At 39.9% G+C, this 22,435-nt stretch overlaps 1 protein-coding gene across 2 annotated transcripts in view; it reads right to left on the bottom strand.

Annotated features, from left to right (window-relative positions):
* Positions 1–22,435, bottom strand: part of NAV2 (neuron navigator 2) — a 364,005-nt gene that overhangs the window by 100,015 nt on the left and 241,555 nt on the right. For both annotated transcript variants that reach the window (XM_032794565.1, XM_032794560.1), the window contains one exon: positions 19,292–19,414. In XM_032794565.1, coding sequence (XP_032650456.1) covers positions 19,292–19,414 — 123 coding nt within the window. The remainder of the gene's footprint in view (positions 1–19,291; positions 19,415–22,435) is intronic.

The following is a 22,435-nucleotide window of genomic DNA, read 5'->3' on the forward strand; positions in this document are numbered from 1 at the left end:
CCAGTACACAGACTGTGCAATGCAGTGGAGGACCTGGCAAATCCTGTTCACTCCTTTCACTCATGAGTGAAGACTACCATAGACACAGTGGACCAGTGTCATTCCACTGCAGGAGGGAACAGGATTTGGGGAGCTAAGGATCAGCAACAGGAACTGCAAAGTCTAACGGTGATGCGATTGGGCTGGCACAACAATGGTTTTCACTTCAGTTCCTACCCATGTATTGCATGCTCAGCTACCATAGTAATGGGCACAGTTTAAAAATCCATATACAACAAAGTTGGGGAGTGTGGGCTGAAGCAAGGATAGAGATTTCGCAGCTATTTGGATCATCCATAAGCTATTCCCTCCAGGCAGTTCAATGAGGAAGACTAGCTCGAGATTGCATTTGTGGCTATGGAGTAGCTTCACTAGTGCTTCCTAGCCTCAAAAGGGAGGCTGTCCTCTTTCATTCTTCCTGAGTTTCTCCCCAGTACACAGCCTCATTACTCTGGCTGTACACTTCCTCCTTAGCAATGATTAACAATGTGAACTTTTTTTCCCTAGAAGAGAGCACTGTTTTAAAAAATGAAGATACCATCATGAAATCAACATGTTAAACAAACAACTCTTCAGTTATTTTATGGAGAACACATATTGCTAAGGTATGTGTAGACACAAAGGACAGTAATAGCCAAGGTAGCATCTAGCAAGCTATTGTGTTTAACAACCTTATTTTCTCTGGTAACAGAATTACTTTGGGGATTCTGTTTTTTTTTTTTTACAGAATTACTTACCCCAAATCTCTGTGTCCTGGAGGGCTATAATCGTTACCCGATACCTGAAAAGCTAAGCTGATAATGAGTTGTAAATTATATTCTTTCAGTTGCCTGTAAAGTAAATATTTCCATTATGTACCTTATGGACTATGTTAAATATTTAGTCTGGAGTGCCAGATGACAAATCTCAGATCTTTCTCCAAGATACTGGGTTTTGGTTTTTTTTTTTTTAAATTTCCTTATAATTATTCTTTCCTCTGCCTAATGAGCTGTAGAACTGAGGCTCAGAAAGCAGAGGTTAGTGGAGTCAAAATACTATCAGGATAACCTAAACTCCCAAACGCTGATAAACATTTAGACACCAAAGCTGATGTGAAAGTCACCCACACTATGCTCAAACAGGGAAAGAACACTACAGAGCAGGAGTCTCAAACCATGAGGGCCACATGAGGACTAGTACATTAGCCCGAGGGCCGCATTATTGACACCTCCCCTCTGCCCTTGGCCCTTCCCCCGCCCCACCCCTTACATGAGGCCCCACCCCTGCCCCGCCTCTTCCCTGTCCCCATTTCAACCCTTTCCCCGAAATCTCCACCCCAACTCCACCCCCTCTCTGCCCCCACGGGGAGCAGGAGGGGTGTGTGGTGTGGCAGGGCAGGGGATCAGGGTGCAGGAGGGGTGCGGCAGGGGGCTCAGGGCAGTGGGTTGGGGTGTGGGGTGCAGGAGGGGTGAGGGGTGCGGCAGTGATCGGGGAGCAGGAGGGGATCAGGGCAGTGGACTGGGGTGCAGAAAGGGGTTCAGGGCAGGGGCTCGGGTGCAGGGTGCAGCAGGTGGCCCAGGGAAGGGGGTTGGGGTGCAGCAAGGGACTCAGGGCAGGGGGTCAGGGTGCCTGCCTGCCTGCCCTGTCCCGGGAAGCAGCTGGGACATGGGGGAAGAGAGGCGCAGGGGTGTGTGTTACTGTTGCTTTAGGCACCACCCCCAGCATCTCCCATTGGCCGGGAATGGGGAACCGCTCCAGGTAAATGCTGGAGGAGGGCGGGGTGGGGGGCTCAGAAAATAACCTTGTGGGCCGCATGCAGCCCACAGGCCATGTGTTTGAGATCCCTGCTGTAGAGATCTGTGTGCATGTTTCTGCTGATAACGTTTTCTTTTAGAATAATCAATTGCTTTCAAACCCCAATGTTGCAATTGCTTTACAAGTGAGGTTAGGCCTAGTTAGATTGTCCCAGTATCTGCCCATACAATAGTCACAAAAGGGGGTGCAGTTAATCCAGGAAGTTGTGCATCTCCAGAGGTTGTTGATATATTACTTCTCTTCACACTAGCAGAGAAAACAGTGACCAAAGAAGGTAGAAAAGGAGATATGGCCTAAACAGAGGTGGGCAAGGTACATCCATAGCTAGCTCTGAGAAAAACGATACTCAGCTTCCAAATGAGACATTCTTTAAACCACCTGTCAAACCTACAAGCTCTACAAGGTGCAGGCAATGGGGACTCAAACCCTTAATGTCTAGTTAAAGTAAATGGAGTGTAAGTGCTGTGTTTTGTTTTGATAAGCCCCTTCACACTAGAGTGAATGTCATCCTTAAGAAGAGCAAGCTTAAAACCAAATGGCCATCAGTATCAATGGACAGACTTCAGGTAGTCCCTTGTGTGATGTATACTGTATCTCACAATACTTTGGTTTCATAGCTATATAATTTAATTAATTAATTAATTAATTAATGGAGCACCAAAGCAGTTTTCAGGCAAGTAGGAAAATCAGGTCGGACACTTTCAATCTATGGGTCAATTCCTAGCTGTTTTACTCAGTGAAGTAAACACTACTGCTTCTGTGAGAAAGATGAGCAGGAATTGGCCTCCAATAAGATACAATAAAATAAGAAATGATAAAAGTCCGTAAGATGCAACAGAAGGCAGCAGGAGATAACAAAACAAGGGGAAAAGGAAGCTGCTCTTGGCAGAGATCTATTACTAGGTATTAGATCAATTTATTCTGTTTCAGATTCAGGCTTTCATGGCTGTTTTAACTACTTTTTGTTTTGTATAATCCTTTAAATTGTTTTAGTTTCATTATAATCAGGTGCAACAGTGGAAGCAGTCAGTACCAGAGGTGAGATATGTCATGGTTTTGTTCTGTAAGCTTTTGTGATGTACTTTTTTTTTTTTAAATCATCAATGAGCTCCTGTCTGAGAATGCCAGAATCTATACATTACCTGTGCTTTTACAAACTAAAAAAAAGCAATAATCACTAATATCTGGCATGGTTTTATAAATAAAAATGCTAAAGCAAGAACATTAGTAAGGAGAAAAACTAGCAGCTGTATTATTGGCTATGTGCATAGTCTAATTAATATACCTATAATCTGAAGGCAAACCACGTTACTGAACATACTGGCCATTAACATAACAAGTGCTTATTATTTACTGAGACAACTCAATCAGACATCCTGTGGAGGTCTAACCATCTTTTATTTCTTTTCCTACTCATTCTTTTCTTGATGATTAACTGCACAGAAACAGGGAGCCTCCCTTTAGTGCCGTTGTTTAAAGTGAGAATCTTGTGTATTTAATTGCCCTCAGGCATCTGATCCTTTCAATGCAGAGTGGAGTCACACAATATCCCACAACACCATTGAACTGCAGACTGCTTAAAAGTAACTCGTTCGGATAGTACATGCACGATTGCCTAAATTATATTTCTCTCTTTACTTCCAAACTAATATAAAGTTACAAGCAGTTGCGTTTCTTTTTTCTTTAATAAAATAATAATAATAAGAGCTGAGCTATGCAAGATCAGAAACCCTTTTAAGTCCTGCTACCCTTTTCATCTAAGATTGTACCCTGGTAAATTTAATTCCTTCAACAATGAATCACTGCAGATAAATTCATTTATTAACTAGTTTTGAACAAAGCTTTTTTAATTGGCTCCGTTTTGTTAGCCATCTGCTTCTACAAATATCCCATATCACTGATTTCTTGGGTGATGTCTCACTCCTCCACTTCCCATTTTGCAGAAGATTGAGGTCTGTCTGTTCTGCAAGATGCTTAAAGATTCTGTTACATTTTCATAAGGGTCGAGGTTTGTTCAGCTGTCTCTTATCCAATATTTCCCTCTCCTGTCTCACCCCTGTTGAGCTTTAGGCATGTTTGTTGTCTGTGGATATGTCCACTCTAGAGATAGCTAGCTATAATGCAGTAGTGAAGAACTTGTATTACAGGCAAGGCTGGTAGCACTGTTATTAAGATTGACCGACACTACCCATTATAAGACTATGTTGTTAGTTGCTTATAAATTCATCAAACTTTAACAGTTTGGCCTGAAATTTTCCATCCCAGATGTCTGCCTTAGGCTGAACCATTTTCGAGGGGGAGGGGAAGGGAAAGGAGGGAAATCAGACCCCAGAGTCTCAAGTTCAACAAACAGAAAATGAGGTACACACAGCTAGTGTCATCCTGTGAAAAGTCTGGGTGAAGTGACTTGCCCAGCATCAAACAGGGAGTCTGTGGCAGAGGCAGGGACAGAATCCAATTCTCCAATACAGCATTCAACTTTCTTAACGTTGAGACCCTCCTTTCTCTCCCTGCAATCCCCTGCCAAACACCTTCTAACTTCTGCAACAAATGAAGCAGGGGTCCAACAGACAATCTCCTTCAATACAGAACCCTGATTCATCTCTGTGCAATGAATGAGGCAAGGGACCTGTAGAAACGAATACATGATCACATAATTAAAGACTGCATCATAATGCACATGTAACAAGGGAGCCAAATTAAGGCTGTCATAGGAGCCAAATTAAGGTTGACCTTAGTTCTGGCATCTCTTAACTTAGTAGTGCTCGACTTTGCAACCTTAGTGTTCTCTTAATGTAGTTTTTCTTGGGTAATATGTATATAGGGCCAACTTCAGCCCTACATGGGTATTTTTAAATAGGAGACTGGAAACTTTAGGAGCCTGTTTCCCAGTTACACTACTAGGACAACATAAATGGGGCTTAATGTAATAATTTACCCCCGCTTTAAGGTCCTCACACTGTCAAAGCCTTATGTCCTCTCTTGCCCTTCAAAGGGGTTTAGAAATAAACCCCCCAGAACATGGAGGCCTAGGGTTGCCAGGCATTCATTTTTTGACTGGAAGTCTGTCTGTTAAAAGTCCGGTTGGCTGCCTGAAGTGGGGCAGACAAGGTTAGGGTTGCCTGGCGCCGCATGGCTCCCGGGAAACTGCCAGCATGTCCCTTTGGCTCCTAGGCATAGCAGTAACCACAGGGGCTCTATTCACTGCCCCCACCCTGACCGCCAGCTCCGCAGCTCCCATTGACTGGGAACTGTGAGGGCGGTGCCTGCAGACAGTGGCAACATGCGGAGCCATTTGGTCATCCCTCTGCCTAGGAGCCAGAGGGAGATGTCGCCACTTCTGGGAGCTACCTGAGGTGAGCACTGCCCAGAGCCCACACACCCTCAACCCTCTTCCATGCCCGAAATCCTGAGTCCCCTCATGCAGCCAAACTCCCTCCTCGAGCCTGCACCCCCTCTCACACCCCAACCACCTACACCAACCCTGACCCCCATCCTGCACTCTGAACCCATACCCCCTGCCCAGAGATTCCTCCTGCACCCCAAACCCCTCATCCCTGGCCCCACCCTAGAGCCTGCACCCCCAGCCAGAGCCCTCACCCTCTCCTGCACCCCAACTCCCTGCTTCAGCTCAGAGTCCCCTCCCACACTCCAAACCCCTCATCCTTGTCTCCACGCCAGAGCCTGCACCCCCTTCTTGCACTCCAACCTCCTGCCCGAGGCCGGTGAAAATGAGTGAGTGAGTGAGCAATGGAGGGAGGGGGTATGGAATGGGCAGGCCTCAGAGAAGACATGGGACGGGGGTGGGGCAAGGGTGTTCAGTTTTCTGCAAATATTGCTGTTAGGTTTTGTCAAGGATATTATACAGCATACTGAGACCATTCCAGACACCAACACATGCGCACAAGCTCTGATTTCTTGCAGCCTATTTTTAAACATCTTCTACATAAGCTCACTAGACAGATTAATCTGTCAACAGATCTATGTTACTATCGTTGCAAATGATATAATATTTTACACTTCAACACTGCCAAAGGATTACACCAGAAATTCTGGCATGAGGTTAACTACAAAAGGACTACAAAATGATGTGCATCATCTTTGGATCAATCAAAAATAATGGAAGATGGCATCGTATTAAATTATTTCAGGTAGTACCTGTTTGTCTGTTCCACTCGGTGGTTTAATGGATAATTATCCATCTTGCATCATACTCAAGAATTGTGCTCAGGACTAGCAAAATACTTTAACTTATCAAACAGCAAAGTAATGTGTTTTAATAATGGCTTCATATTAATATTGAACTCTCTGGGGTTAGATCTGGAAAACATGTCCTAGATCATCCCATCCACCTTCCTGTCAGTGTGCAATTCTTCTGTAATGCTTTGCTCAGTTCAGATTTAAAAATTCCAAGGACTAGATCTGCCACCTCTCCCACTTTAAGAGACTATTTCACAGTTCATTACATGTCAAGGACTTTTTCTTTATGTTCAGTTTAAATGTTCCCTGTCTTAATCTGATTCCATTACTCCTATGTGAAACAACACTAAATTATGATGTGCTAGTATCCTTTAAATATCTGTCGACAGCTATGTCCTCCCTCCCACCTTCCCACCCATCCTTGCTTAGCTGAATAAGTTATAAAGTATGTTTGGCTCTCTTAATTTTGTCTTCCTCAGCAATCCTTCCTGCCATATGATCATTTCTGAAAATGCATACAATGCCACAAACGTTCTCTACTCTTTACAGCAGCAGGTCAATTTCCAGCATGAAGTGGGTCTCTATCCCAAAGGGCTAAAATCTATAGATCCAATCAGTAACTGATATTACTCCACAAGAGAACAACATATACAAAGTGGGTTATGACCATTAGATTCAAACATCTGTTGAACAAAAAAGGTTTGAATAGCTTCATGAAAGTAGAGGCAGAGGGATCTTAGCAATTGCTAGTAGGGCCTAGTGTTCAAATCAGGCTGCAGAAAAGACAGTGTGAGATGGAAGAAAAAAGGGTTAGTGAAGCAGCCAGCTTGGGTAGAATGGAGGAAATAGCAGGTGACATGGGAGGGGATGAAAGAGTTGTTTTAAGCAACCAGGGCAGGGCCAGGGACAGAGGATGGATGACACAGAGTAAGATTCATGGGAAAGAAAAGTTTAGCAGCCTCCTGTTGAACTGACTGTAAGCAACGTAGCATGGTAAAGAACAGAAATGGGGCGAGGAGTGGAGGAGAGAGAAAAATCAAGGAACAGTAAGCAGCCATTGCAGAAACTCAGCTAACAGAGCTCTGAGCTACAGAGAAGATATCTGAGGGTACGCTGGCTAAATTTTGGGGCTATGGGCAAAACCCAACCCTCCTCCACAATAGTAAAGAATGCTGACTATTACAGTTTGCCACTAATCTCAAGACACCATTATGTAACTAGTGATATTAAAAAACAAAACAGCAAAACTTAGAGCTGGCACATTAGGTGTCATGAGATACCAGGTACGGATAAGCTACAAACCCAGCAATTATATACCTATTGTAGTCAGACAAGGAACAGTAGAATGTTCAATCCTACTCCAACTTGAAGACAGGAGTAGTATCTGAACTTTACCCAGCATGAGGATGTTAATATCTATTTGTTTGTGATGCTTGCTCATTTATGATTTTCCTCCTCCTTTTCCTCTCCTTTTTTCTACGTTTTCATCTCTGACTATTCCACAAAAAATATACAGTCCTGATCCCTCATTCCTTACACATCCAAAACAACTTTTCAACTTCAGATGTGTGGGCACATGGAATGTAGTATCCAGCCTGCATTTTGTTATCTCTGAAAATCAAAAAAACTTAACAAAAAACAAGTGAAACCCAGAACTGTTTACATGCAAATCAGATAGCACCTACCAAGTATCAATAGTTCCAAACAAATGCAAAGCACAGCCAGGAATGTTACTATGAACATTCCTGGTTGCAAGTTGCATGACAAGAATAAATCATCTATGCTAGAACATGAATTTGGGGGTTCAGGAGGAGATATCTATTTGGAAAATTCAAAGAAATGTCTCATTTCCTCCAAAACCAAACTGATTAATTAGTTGATGCAAATTAAAAGCAACTCAAACTACAGAATAATTAGTGAAGATGCAATTTAAAGTTTAAAATTAGATGAAGATAAAAAATTACTTGAGGCAGACGAGAGCATGTAACAGCACGGCAGTATCAGCTGAACTGAGCCTGTATCTGTTAAGGAGTGAAAAGTTAAGCAGATAAAATTCTTTAAACTCAGACCTGGGGCTGTGCTCAGATCCTATTCAAAGGTTAGAGTTCCAGTGTCCAGTGTGACCCTCTGGCTATTTATTGACCATTCATACCCTGATATACTTGAGTGTGGCCTCCCACAATGAGAGAGTTCCCTGAAGCTCTTTGGGGTTTATATCCATTTTACAATAATCTAACTCCATTTTCTTCAAAGGAGTTACTCTCAAGTTATACAGCTGTAAGCTAAATCAGAATCAAGTGCTTTATTTTTTTACTGAAAAACTTAATAGAATAAATTACTACTAATAAAAAATAAGTTATACTGTCTTACAGTAGCTGCCTTGACAGACAAAGATTTTCCAGTATATTGTGTGTAATTGTCTAATGTATACTTAGTATACATATATTTAAGTGATATACTTACAAATATCGGGTAGGAATCCCAATGTGGTTGTAAAGAGTACCTAAACCCCCAAGTTGTCTCAGCCTCAGGATCCTGGGGTTCAGGGTGGTAGGCGTAGAGGCAGAGGGGCTACTTGTTCTGTGGACTCTGCACCATTCTGTGGGCCATTTACAGCAGCTCAACTGCCAGAAGGGGGCCCCAAAGTTAGCTTAACTAGCCCTCGCAGAATGCTGAGTGGCTGAGGGCAGGATGGGATATCAGAATTGAGAACACTAGTGACCTGGGCTATGGAGCAATCCATTTGCAGCTATGGGCAGCCAACATAAATGCCAGGAGTTGCTCTAACTTAAACCAGGGGATCTCCTGGTTTGTACCCTCCCTTATATGGATCACACCCCTTTGAGATATGGCACAGAATAATGCCCAAGGTGCAGAGCCTTCAAATGAGAAGGGACCTTTATTATATGAAGTCTCCACCCCCAGAGCTCTGCAGTTCCATCTTCCACCTTTTTCTATTGCATAGTCTGCAATGATGTAGCAGCAAGTGCCATTGAGTGAGACATGGTGGTGGTGGTGGTGAATCCTTTATGAAAAGGCAGATACCAGGGTGAATTTGGTCCGTGGGCTCTTTCCTGATGGCTGCAAGAAGGAACCTTCACTTTGTCAGATCCCATCACCTCCCTGGATGGCAGCACTGTTAAGGTGTGTCGAGTCAGGGACACATGTTCTAGATTGTGTGGCCTATTCAGTTTTTCCTGACATTGCTCAGGCAGGAAGAACTCCATTTAGTTCCTAGGAAAACAGGGAAACTCTCTTCTTTAAAGTCATTGTCCAGTAGACTAGCTGCCATATACAACACCTGAGGGAGCTGGTTGTTTATAAAATATGTAATCTTGTAAATATACAGGGATTGATTTCATTGGTATATAACCCTTATAGTTTCTCTTGGATATCTAGTGTCCTAATCGCAAGGACAATTCTTATTCACTGAACTGAAGCAAGTTTTGGTGCAAGTCTACTGAAAATGCAGAAAGTCTGCTGAAGACAACTCAAGATAAGGAGATAAAAGAGCCAAAAGCAGCACAGCAAGGAAGATGAGAGACAAGCTTATCATGGGTACGGATTGCCTGATTTTCATATAACTTCCAAAGCAGTAAAATTATTGCAGAAGTAAAGTCATTGTGTAAAATGCTAATCTCCTGGCTATGAAGATTAAATTTGTTTAGTAACAAATTTCCTGGAATACATACAAACTGAAAAGATATCTGTGGTATACAAGCAAATATAATTGTCATCCCACACTAGCATAATATACAACTGTGGACAATTCCACTGAAAAGCCTAATGCACTGTCCAAGTGAGGTAAATTAGAAATCATAAAGGTACATTTTCCAAGTGCTGGATTGGCTTTATGCCTTCACTCCCATTGATTATCAACAGGAGTCACATGGGTCATCAGATCACAGTAAGTGAAATGAGTTGGCAGTCTATCCATTTTCTAACGGAAAGGTGTCCCCATTGCAAAAAAACCCACTAACTAAATAGCTTTCTTGGTCACCTCAGCAGGGAAGCGAATTATTAAACGGACATGGAAACTACATTACTTTCCCACCCCTAGACATTTTTCTAGGTCAGCAGTGGCACATATTGGCAGAACAGCGTGGGAAAGCTTGCATCACTATCACCAAAGTTATACTTGACAATAGCTAAAGACTTCAGTCTCCTGAGCCTTTCTTGAGCACTGAGTGTTTTTTTTTTGTTTTGTTTTTTAAGTAAAAAGTCCTTTGCACTGTGTATCATCGAACTACCAAAAATACAACACAGGCCATATAAAAAATGAGGCATTTCAGACTGCACACAGAACGAAAAAGAAACCATACTCAGTCCCAACTCTCTTTACAGCTTTATCAAAACCTTTAAGCTGGTCAAGGAGTACAAACATGTGAATCTGCTTTTGGAGTTTGAAAACTCATTAGTTTTATCTGTCCAATCTCCAAATCCTAAACTCATAGGTTACTAGAGTAGGTCAATCTTGATACTATGTCCACATTGTTGCTATTAGACATGAAAAACTAAATAACAGGGTCTGCACTGTGTCAGTGAACACTGTACATTCTTTGGTTTGTCATGCAAAGCACAAAGTCCCTGATGCAGTTTAAGATGGCCTTTGTATCAGCAAAACTTGTTTACTCGTGGAATACAAGCTTAATGCCCAAAGCATTTTTAAAAGAAATTGCATGTAACAGAGAAGGCAATGCTAGTTCCAGGCAATGGCACTGAAAATACAAAATATCACTGGCTTCACATAGCCTCTGAATTGCATATACATCACTATATTTACATGCACACATATATGCTTACACATAAAGAAAAAACACTTTAGGAAAATTTAGGCCCATGTGTAGGAAAATAAGATTAGTCATACTGGATCAGACTAGTAGTCAACATGGTTTTATAGTCTGCTTCCATTAGAAGCAATGCCCAATACTTTGAAAAAGTCAGAAGTCCCTCCTAACGTACACAGGTAAGATTTGTGGTGTTTTACACCCACTTTGATAGGTTTAAAATGAAACCACCAACTATAAGGCAATGGAGAATCAGGCTATCCATGGGGGTGGCCTAGACAGACCAGGAGTAAAGACAGGTATAATTCTCTGGGGTCCAGATCCACTCCATGTCTTCCACTCCATCGCTTCTTGGCTCTATGAGCTAAGATGTGAAAAAAATTATCTAAGTTATATCTATCTCTGTGATGAAGCCAATTCAGGATGCGAGTTTTAAACTATGGAGACCAATCTAGCCTGGAAAGACTACCTGAGGTGAGTTGCCAGCCCTGGAGAGAGCAGCGGGCAGGAGTGGCTTGTTAAGCTGCTGGGTGGCAGTACTGTAGGTCTGCAGTGCCAGAAGATTCTTGACAAAGGGGAGGAGTTGTTCTCTAGCAGCTTCTGTGCCCAAGAGTCTCCTGAACCAGATACAGGTGAGGGAAGAAGAACAACTTGCTCATTATCTGCTTGTCCTGTTTGGATGAGGTCTATGCTTGTGCCCAGGACTTTAATCAGTATCTATTTTTGTTTGTTTTGTCATAGAATTATAGAATGGGAATCACTGTCCATTTGATCTAGGCACAAGGAAGCTGCCCTGTGTTTATTTTCTCATTTGGACCTATGGCCAAGAGTGCCTGCCCTATGACTGTCCTATTTTCTTTGGACTGAGGGAGAATGTCTCTTGTTCTGTTAGGGCCTGTTACCCCAAAGCCCCCAGAGCTGGCCTGTACACTTTCGCCCTCTGCTTTTATTTGTTGTTTAATATAATAATTGTATTATTTAGCCCTTAGAAGCATTTTTGGTTACAGGTTGTACAAAAGATACTATACAAAATAAAGGTATATTATATTGTTACTGCTGGAAATTCTAATCAGCTGATCTTTGTTACAAAATCCCAAGGCCAAAAGTTTCAAAGAAACTTGTTTCTTTGTTGCTGTGGTATCCGATTTTTCAAGATAAACATGGTATCTTTCAAAGGCTGAGGGATGATTATCAACATGCACCAAAGTACATCTTTGAAGTGGCGCTTCTTCTTGAGTTTACTGATAAAATCTAAGCAGACTATGCAGCTGAATGGTAGATCTGGTGGGACTGAACATTTGAGTAATCCTTTGATTTTGCTATTAAGCAACTGTACATATATTTATATCATACGGTTTGCATGACTTAGTGCACAGATGTTGCACAGGTGTTAATATATATTTATTCTTTGATGGATTTGAAATCTACCAGATTTATGACTTTTTCACTATTTTTTGTGAAAATATATTTTACCTACTGTACCTGATACCTGTCTGAAGGTATCTTTGCTCTACATTGCTGTCCCACAACCACAGGCACTTGCAATTTTTAAGGCTTTAGGCAGGTGAAGGCTTGTGGGTAGGAAGATGAAATCCAGGAGGTAAATGACAGCATTTTAATGGCAACAATTGTAGCATTTTAACTCCTTTGGCTGCTACTACTAGCTGGAAGAGCAGCTGCACTTCTGCTGCGGGATGAAGGCTCTGGTTAACTCAGATCTCTCCAGTTTGACAAAAATTAGGAAATCTTGATGTAAACTACAGACTTTGGATGCAATTTCACAATTTCAGATAAGAAAGGCACTGAAACAGTCTGCCGCTCACCATAAGGGATTAACATGTGAGCACATGGAGAAGCCACTGAAGAGGAGAGAGATTGTCACCAGTATTCTAGAGTTAAAAATATACTGAAATAGTTTTCTTACAGATTAACCTTGAAAACTGTTCTGCATCTGCTTGTGCACTCAGACTCTAAGCAATCAAGGCGCTGACAACCTAAAGGTTAAAATGTAACAAGTCATGCTTTAACATTTTAGGATAAAGGCTGTCTTAAATTCCAGACACGTTTTCAATAGGTTTTTTGCACTTCAGTAACAAACAGCAATATAATGCTGCCCTTCTTAAAGTAGCATAATTATATAAAACTGAATCCAAGATGAGAGGAGTATGACTGTTGTGGGGCATACCATTTTTGAGGGGCTTTTTGGTTCACCATTGCTCTGGAAAGGATTCATCACCCTGTTTGCCAGGAACTACAGAGATACCTTACTGTAACAATAACTGTACTATTTCAGCTAATTATTGTATGCAGTGTAGTTGTAGCTAGGATATTACAGAGATGAGATGAATGAGGTAATATCTTTTATTGGAACAACTTCTGTTGGTGAGAGAGACAAGCTTTTGAGCCACAAAAGAGCTCTGTGCAGCTAGAAGCTAGTCTTCCTCACCAACAGAAGTTGTTCCAGTAAAAGATATTACCTCACTCACCTTGTCTCTCTTATTTCAGCTAAGGAAGATACCACTACAGTTTCCACTAAAATGCTACTATTTACAAGTAATTAACATTAGTATGAGACTTGTGGTGGAATTGTGTTGATTGCAAATGACAACATTTTCATAATGAACATTGTAAAAAGATAAGTCCATTCATTTTTTGATATTATGCCCATTACTGCAGCATCTGTGATAGTATTCTTACCCTGCCAAAAGTGATGGCATTACTTGAGAGTATTACTTCCAAACTGATCACATGCTATAACCTTTTTCTAAACTCTTTTGATGTGCACTCCTAGTTCCCATGTCTACCCAGATAATACAACAACCTCTATCCCCCATTGAGCACTAACACAACTTACTACTAACCTTGTCATTTTAAAGCAACGTAATCTTGTTATACTTCACAAAGTTAACTCACAACTAGTGATCCTATGCATGCTGCAACCTACAGTTTTTACACCATGAAAGTGTAGTCTATTGCTCAGAGTCAAAATATAGGAATGCAACATTTAACTCTACCACTGGCTTGCACTATGACCTTAGGTAAGTCCCTTAATCATTCTCTGTACTTCAGCATTAAAACAGGGATAATATTGCCCACCTTTGTGAGCTGCATGAAGGTGTTTGCGTGAAAAGTAAAATAAGTCCAATGTGTTACTGTTAATTATTATTGAAAGTCCCCATTTGTTATTACCATTTCTTCTGCACCTAGCATTTGTTCAAGTTACCTGCAAACATGAAATACAGATTTCTTCCCACTGCCTAAAAAGTGGTCATTCATTTCAGGTAAATTGCTATAGATGCTGTCATTCTCTTCCAAAGGAATTGATCTTTGCTTTTTTGAAAGCCATTAAAATAAATATTTCATATTACTAATGAGTATTACATTCTTTAAGAAGAAAAACATACAACACAACAGAATATGTATGTGTGATGTAAAAAAGAATCTCTTCCTACATTTGGCCTAGACTCCCAGGCAGAGCATTAATATTTTTGTATTCTGTATAATCCTCTAGTTTTAGGTTTATGGACCAATTTTTTTCTTCTGAAATTTGCTGTGGTTGTTTAAAGTCTTTGTACATAAAATGAATACAGACTTTAAAAGCTTTTAATCTGCTCAGAATATTTTAATTAAATTAGATGTAAACTGATATGTGAGAATTGCACAACACCGTCATATGAGGAAAACGAAGGATTTTCCAGTCAAGTCACAGGCTTTTCAATAGTACAGTTTATAGCCAATTTAATAAAGGTCACAACCTAGCATCAATTCACATGCAGTTCCATGGGATGAATGATGACAGGACATAGTGCCTTAGAGTCTAAACAGTGCGAGGGCTTCAGTAAGCTATTTGCTATCTATAACTTGCTGTCAGGGTCAGTGGGCTGACAATTATGTTATTTTCTTCCTCTGTACTCTTCAGTCATAGACATCTATTCCTTGGTTATGGCTGTCTGCTTTTCATTACTTGCCCTGTCCTCTGCCACTGTCTTTTGACATTGTCAAAAGGTCTCTAGTTTTTCATTCTGTTGTGTGAATCCATTAGCTCAGATCTTTATCTTGCAACAATTTTTATTAATTATTTGCATTACCACAGCACCTAGGAGCCCCAGTTATAGACCAGGGCCCCATTGTGAAAGGCTCTGTAAAAATACACAACCAGTGACATCTACAATTTTAATCACTGATACCTACAGGTGGTTGCAAGTTTGAAGTTACTATTTCAGCTTTTTACTATGGAGCTGGAGCAGATGGGGAAAAGTCCCTAGGCTTAATTCCCCTCTTACACTGCTGTAAATTAGGATTAACTCCATGGAAGAAGATAATGTTACACTAGTGTAAGTGAGAGGAATTAAGATGTATTAGTGAAACAAAATTAATGTTGCTGAGTTATACACATTTATGCAAAAGATTCCCTAGTGGTGACTGCATTAAAACTATTTGGGTTTCTCTCCTTTGACTGACTTCCATATTAACATCACTACATTTGTGTTTTGTATTTCCCTGATTTTATTCTGCTCTGGTTCAGTTTCACTCTCAATTCCTGTATCTCACAGTATATCTCCTCTCTTAGGTCCATACCTATGTCTATAATCATCATAAGATTATCTGAGACTCTTGTCTATGCTGTGAAATGCTATTGAGTTGCAGGAAACAGTCACATCATGGCACACTCCTGTGACACAGTTAAACTCAATCTGCTCCCACAGTACTGCAAAAATGTCGTTTCAATAAGTGTGTTCCTGGACTGTGCTATAACCTTGGCCACTGCAACGGTGAAGCATGATTCAAAAACATAGTTACAACACAGTTTGATCCCATTTATGCTGGAAGATTGAACCATGTTTTAACTACAGCCCACAACAGAGAAGCTTTCATTTTTTCATGGGAGGGATGTAATTTAAGTTTAGGTGAAATTTCTCTCCCCAGCAGAGTTGGACGGATGCATTCAAGAGGACAAAGTGTGAAGAACCTTGGAAGGGTCCGATAATCCTTTTAGCTGTTTTACTTTTTATATTAAAATATTTCTAATTTTTCCAATCTCAAACTAAAGTATAAAAGTGAAATAATCCAACTTAATCATTCTCAAAAGTAGTTTCATAAGCATTCATTCATTAAGGCTTAAAAAAAAGACAGATTTATTGATATTTCCTTATCATATATTTAATAGTAGCTTTGAAGTTATTCTTGATAAAGCCACATTCACTAATATAGTCTTCTGAGCTATTTGGGAAGATACAGTAATTTAGCTAGATGTTCCTACACAGAAAGAAACAAGGAATGTTTGTACGTAGATATATTAAACTTTCTTCTCAGCTCGGAGATCCATATTCTACCCCTCTACTATGTGCACTCTAGTAATTGTGAGCTTTGAGCATGAATCTAATGTAGCCTTAGATCAAGCAGTTCTGTCTGACAATGTGAAACAAATTTAAGCAACCAGATGGTAAACATCAAACCATAAACATGGAAGAGATGAAACCATAGGTGGTTAATTTACAAACTTTTTCTAAAAAAATAAACACTCAATAAAAAGGCATAAAAATACTGTCTGTTCCACACACACACAAATTTTCTTCAAGTGAGTAAATAAACTCAGCTGTGTTGTGTGATGATTCCATTAACCTTGCAATCAAGCATTAAATTAAACTGCCTAATTCAGATTTCCTCTCCTGCAGCAAGGGGGAAATGTACCTTGTGAGCGCTATGTTTTATGCTAATAGAGCTAATGTACAAAAGCTTCTCTACTAGCCATCTACAATTCATGAGATAACACTAGTAAGTAAAACAAGTAAGTAAATTGCAAAAACTCGTTTGGGAATTCGTTAACTAAATAACCATTTAGGTGTGATTTGCTATATTTTCACACTGGGTTTTCTCATGGTATTCAGTTTACAGCTATTTATGGTGAGCTAAATTTAATCTTTATACATATTTTCTAGGTAAACTACTTGAACAGAACTGAATGATCATTAACCTCTGTTCATAGACGGAGTAGACTCTAACCCTTTGTTATATCATTTTATTACAGTACCCTTCATTAGAGTAAAAGTTCAGGTGAGAAATGAATTAAAATTTAGGATTTGTCTACACAAAACATTACTACATCACACATCAGGGTGTGACTCTATAGTGCTTTAGTTTGCCTCACAGTAACATCCCTTGTGGTCACTGCTACAGCACACTGAAAGTACAATAATGTGCTTTGACAAACAGCAATACGTCAAAGTGTACTATGGAACTTCCAGTGTGCTGTGCAGTGTCCACATGGGACATTAACGAGCAGCAAGCCAGTGCACTGTCACATCCTGGCTTGCCACACAGCAAAGACCCACGTGACAAGCCCTTGGTTTTAATCCCAGGTTTTAAATGCTCAATGACTGAATAGGAGCTTTTGTCAAATCACAGACTCAAATTTTTCAAGATATTTAGGCCTTGCTAAGCTCAATGTTGTAACACTTAACTGATTTAGAAGCTTTAATCTCATTTTAGAAGGTATTAAGATACGTAGGACCCTAGCTCCCATCAACTGTCCATGGGATTCTGGCACCTAAGTGCCTAAATTCCTTTTGATATTGAGATTTAGCCTCCTGGATATGTTAGGCACTGCAATACTGAGCACAGCAACACTTAAATACCTTTAAACCCTAGGCCTTAGCCTATAGCAGAATGCACCAAACTTCTGTTTCAGACAAATAGACAAATACAACTACTGTATTCTAATTAGAAAGGATTTAACCAAACTATTAATAATAAAGCCACAGTATCTGGGACGAAGTGGAATCTATCTAGTGCTCAGGATCCTGTTTTGCTCCTTAGTCAGCCACATGGACCCAGCCTTCAGTACTTGTATGTTTTCTTCTTCCAACTCAAGTTATAAGATTCATTTTCATAACAACCCTCCTTCTCTCTCCCATTCTCCTTAGTTTCTAATTATGAGGATGATGAAGGCTCTTTCACCAAATGTGTTCTTTGGTTTCTCTGTAACAAGTTGCTACTAGCAAGTAATTGCCTTTTCTTTTGCAATGTGACATGATTCCTCTAACTGCAATTTATTTAAAGCTGAAATAAAAAGCTCTTGTAAGAAATAAGAAAACCACATACAGGCAGGCTGGATTTCAGGCAAGTGACTTAGCACATAGAACTCAGGAAGATTTTCATACCAAATTAAAGTGTGACAAATGCTGTAAACATTAGAGGGGGAGGTAATCAACAGCTCCCTAAAAGAGTTTTTAGTATTTTTGAAAATATTATTACTTATTTGTATTGTAGGAGTGCCTAGTAATCCTAGAGTCATGGGCAAAGACTCCATTGTGCTAATAGTCTTCAGCTTCCTTGTCAGTTCCCAGGCCTTATGTCATTCACAAACAACCCTATCTGACCAGTTAGAAGTGGTATTAAGTAGAGATGGGGCTAAGCTGCAAAATTCAGCACCAGATATGAACTCCCAAAAAATATAGGCATGTTCTGGTCCTAAAGTAGTGACTGCTTACAGAGAACTAAACTGAATTTCTTCATAGTGTTTAGGTGTTTGAATTCAACCTTTTTGTTCTGCTCCTTTTCTAGTATTAAGGAAGCATCAAAAGAAATCCAGCTCTGATCTCCTCAAAAACCACACCTAGATTCTCCTATAGTATTATACCCTTATTAATCTAATTGTCACCAACCAGAAGATCTCAACCACAGCAAATGATGTCTATTACAATATTTTCCAGGAAAAATTTACTAGTAGCAGTGAAAAAAACATTTGCTAACTTCAAAATCTACTACTTAGGGGCACTTTATGGAAACGTAGAGGCCATGCGTGGGCCTTTCTGCAAATGTTCTCAGTGCAAAGGCTAGGTTCAACCAATAGATCAACTGCTTACGTTAAATTCATCAAGCACGATGGTTGGCAGGGGATAGGAAGTCCTAATCAAATCCTGTTACAAAGCAAAAGTAGTCAGCTTTTTCTATTCATCACAACCCTAGCTATGTACATGTCACGTATCTTCTGCAGAAGCTTTCTTTTGGATCAACCTCCCTAGATTCTCTTCTCTCCAGTTAATCGTGTTCCTTTTAATAACCTGACAAAGCCCTCATACCAGTCTTTGCGCTTGATTCTCCTCATTGAAGTTAATGAAGTTGCATCGGTGAAAGTAAGAAGAGAATTGTGCCTTTCTTTTTCAAGTCCAATGAATTAAAAGTAGAACTTTTTAAATATGCTTTTGTTCTTTCCAGCTCACAAAAACCCACTTGAGAAACCCACATTACAATCAGAGGGCCATATTTTAAAGGATTTCTGCTGTGTCTGTGCCCTTTTCCTAAGACATTAAGTGGTACACAGCGTTAGAGCCCTTACAACCATATAGTCAACTACTGAAATCCCACTACACAGCTATTTACCTGAATTTCAAAAACATGCATTAGCAGCTGCAAATTATGACACATAGAAAGGCATAATCTAAACATGCATTTGCTTGACAAAAGCATACCTGTCAGCATCTCCTAGTCCCAGTGAGGTGTTACGCTGCAGTGTCTCCCGCACTGCAGCCATCCCATCTGGTAGCCGATTCAGTCTACGAGCGTACAGGCCCAAACCGCCATCAGTCATGTACCTTTAAAAAACAAAACAAGATATAATGTTCAGTAAAATAGTTTGTAAGCCCTTCCACACTTTTAGTGGTGTTTGTATATCCATTTTATACTTGGTACTCAGAGACAAAGCAAGCTTTGCTCTCAGTTACTCCAGAGTCATTTTGCTGAGTTCTGGCCCTGAGCTCAGTGCCCCCCACCTTCTCTTTTCCACCCCCAGGCAAAATGAGACAAATATGAAGGAGGAGAAATACAATTTTCATTAAGAACCCACATGCATCATTGCTAAATGACTTGTGATTTCAGCTCTCTTTACTCATTCCCCAGCTATTTTGTGTTGTTTAAAACATTGGGGGTGAAATCCTGGAGACACTGAAGTTATTCACAAAACTCCCACTGATTTCAGTAGGGTCAGGATTCCACCCAAGGTCCTATCTGCTGTATGTTTACATTAAAGATCTCATAGCACTCTGTGTGAAAAAGGAGATTTGCACCACTGGGCAAAAATGGCTGCTCTTCAACTTCTTTGCACTGTGCTGTCTGTCTGTAACTACTCTCCTCAACCAGAGAGGTTGCTGTATTTCAGTAATTTATTATTATTAAATATTTATGAAGGACTGTGTGTGCATATGGAGCTTCACAAATGAATAAGACAGGGAGGGATAGTTCAGTGGTTTGAGCATTGGCCTGCTAAAGTCAAGGGTTGTGAGTTCAATCCTTGAGGGAGCCACCTAGATCAGTACTTGCTCCAGCTAGTAAAGGCAGGGGGCTGGACTCAATGATCTTTCAGGGGCCCTTACAGCTCTGTGAGATAGATATATCTCCATAACATCCTTGTCCTGAAGTGGGTCAAGTCCAATAAAACAAAACAGAGATCTGTCTGAAATGTATTATGTTGGACCATTAAACAACATGAAATAAGTCTGTATTTTGTCAACTTCTGCATGGCCAACAAGGCAAACAGAAATCCTTTTGCATCTAGTTTTGTTATAAGAATGACTATACTGGGTCAGACTAAACGTCCATCTAGCCCAGTATTCTGTCTTCCAACAGTGGCCAATGACAGGTGCCCCAGAGGGAATGTACAGAACACAGAAAGGATTTCAAGTGATCCACTCCCTGTTGCTTATTCCCAGCTTCCAGCAAACAGAGGCTAGGGACACCATCCCTGCTCACACTGGCTAATAGCCATTGATGGACCTATCCTCCACGAATTTACCTAGTTCTTTTTTGAACCCTGTTATAGTCTTGGCCCTCACAACATCCTCTGACAGATTTCCACAGGTTGACTGTGTGCTGTGTGAAGAAATATGTGAAGAAAAATGTGAAAGGGGGGGGGGGGGGGAAGAGAAGCAATCCAATTCAGTTTTCATTTCCCAATTGTTTTCTAGATCACTGCAGAGACTCTAATGTAGGAAACTTGCTGTGCAACTAGGAATATCGTATGTATAGTACAAGTACTAAAAGCATCCCTTCTGCTTTATACTGGAGGTTTATAGGAACAGTCTAGAGATCCCTGATTCAGCCCAGGCATGAAAATACCAGCCTGACTTGTGATTTCATCCTAAAATGACAATCTGCTGTGGAAATGATGGCAGGACGAGAACGAATCTCACCACCTCTTCTTTCAATAATTTAGCTATTCCTTAATGGGATAGGAGTGTTCTCACTGGGGTTAGCCCAGGACAGTATGAAGTTGAAGTAGGAAAAGAATACCTTCTCTTTTGGAACTCCTGCCCCCTGGAACAGCATTCCTGTTGACAGAACCCCCTAACTAATATCCCTTGTGTAGGTGTATTTTGTACACCTACACCCTATACAGTTGTATATATATGCTGGTAAAGGATATGATTATGTAGCAGGACAAATGAACAAAAACATCATATACTCTGTATTTGAATAGCATGAGAATATAAACCTTAAACATATTCACTGAGCTTTTTTATACACATGATCTCTTTACTTTAATTGTGTTTTTTTAACATTCTCAACCATGCTGTAATTGGGCAAAAAAATCATTTGTAAGTTCTTGATCTGCAAAGCTAGTTTCTAGATAAACAATTCAAAGTATCTATATAGCTCTGGGGTGTAAAACAGGACTTAAAACCTCAGGACATAGATACTCTGAACATTTATCTAGAAACCAGCTTTACAGATCAATAACTTACAGAATGAATTTATTACCTTATTGTAACATAGTTAAAAGACATTTTCTGCCTTAAAAAAGCAGAGCATTTCTTCTTAATAGCTTTAAAAAGTAAATGAATGGAGTTGCTGACTATAAGTGCAACACATCTTTATGTAGGCAGTTTGAGAAATGAACAACTGAAACATCTCAGATGACATCTCATCCCCAAATGTTCCATTCTTTTAAAAAATATCCTCAATATATTTTTCATTATTGATATTATGAATCATGATCTGAGACTTTTAAGTCAAATATCATTTTTTAAACTTCTTACTGAATTAAATGAGTGTAACATTTATGCTTCAAAGCAAGTAAAGTATATACCCAACAGACACAAACATTGTTAGAATATCTTGCATTTATTTAGTGCAAACAAATCGCAAATTGGTAAATTTAAAAAAAATGCAATAATCTCATACCCAATCCTTTAAAAAAATCCCCAACAATACCAAAACAACACTTTGCATAACACATTAATACAAAGATCGAAGATAATACATAGATCCATTTATTTTCTTCTGTAATAACTCCTCAACTAACTGTGTTATAAATAATGCAAATACATCAAACATTTGAACTAGATTTTTAAAACCGATTGGAAAATAACATGCAAAGAAGTTCATAAAGTCTGAAGAAAACAGGTTATTTTTTTCTCTCTTTATATCTGTACATATTTGTACAACTATTTAACAATGTGATAATCAAATAAATATACTACAGCTATAGTGGTAGAGCTGATATCTTTGGCATGCAGTTCAACATACCTTAGTGACTCGTAAACTGAAATGCCTATATCCTCTCAATTCTTTTGTCACTCTTAAGGAAATAGTGGTACAACACCAAAATTATATCCAAA

This window comes from Chelonoidis abingdonii, chromosome 4, assembly GCF_003597395.2.
Source record: "Chelonoidis abingdonii isolate Lonesome George chromosome 4, CheloAbing_2.0, whole genome shotgun sequence".
Lineage (NCBI taxonomy): Eukaryota > Metazoa > Chordata > Testudines > Testudinidae > Chelonoidis > Chelonoidis abingdonii.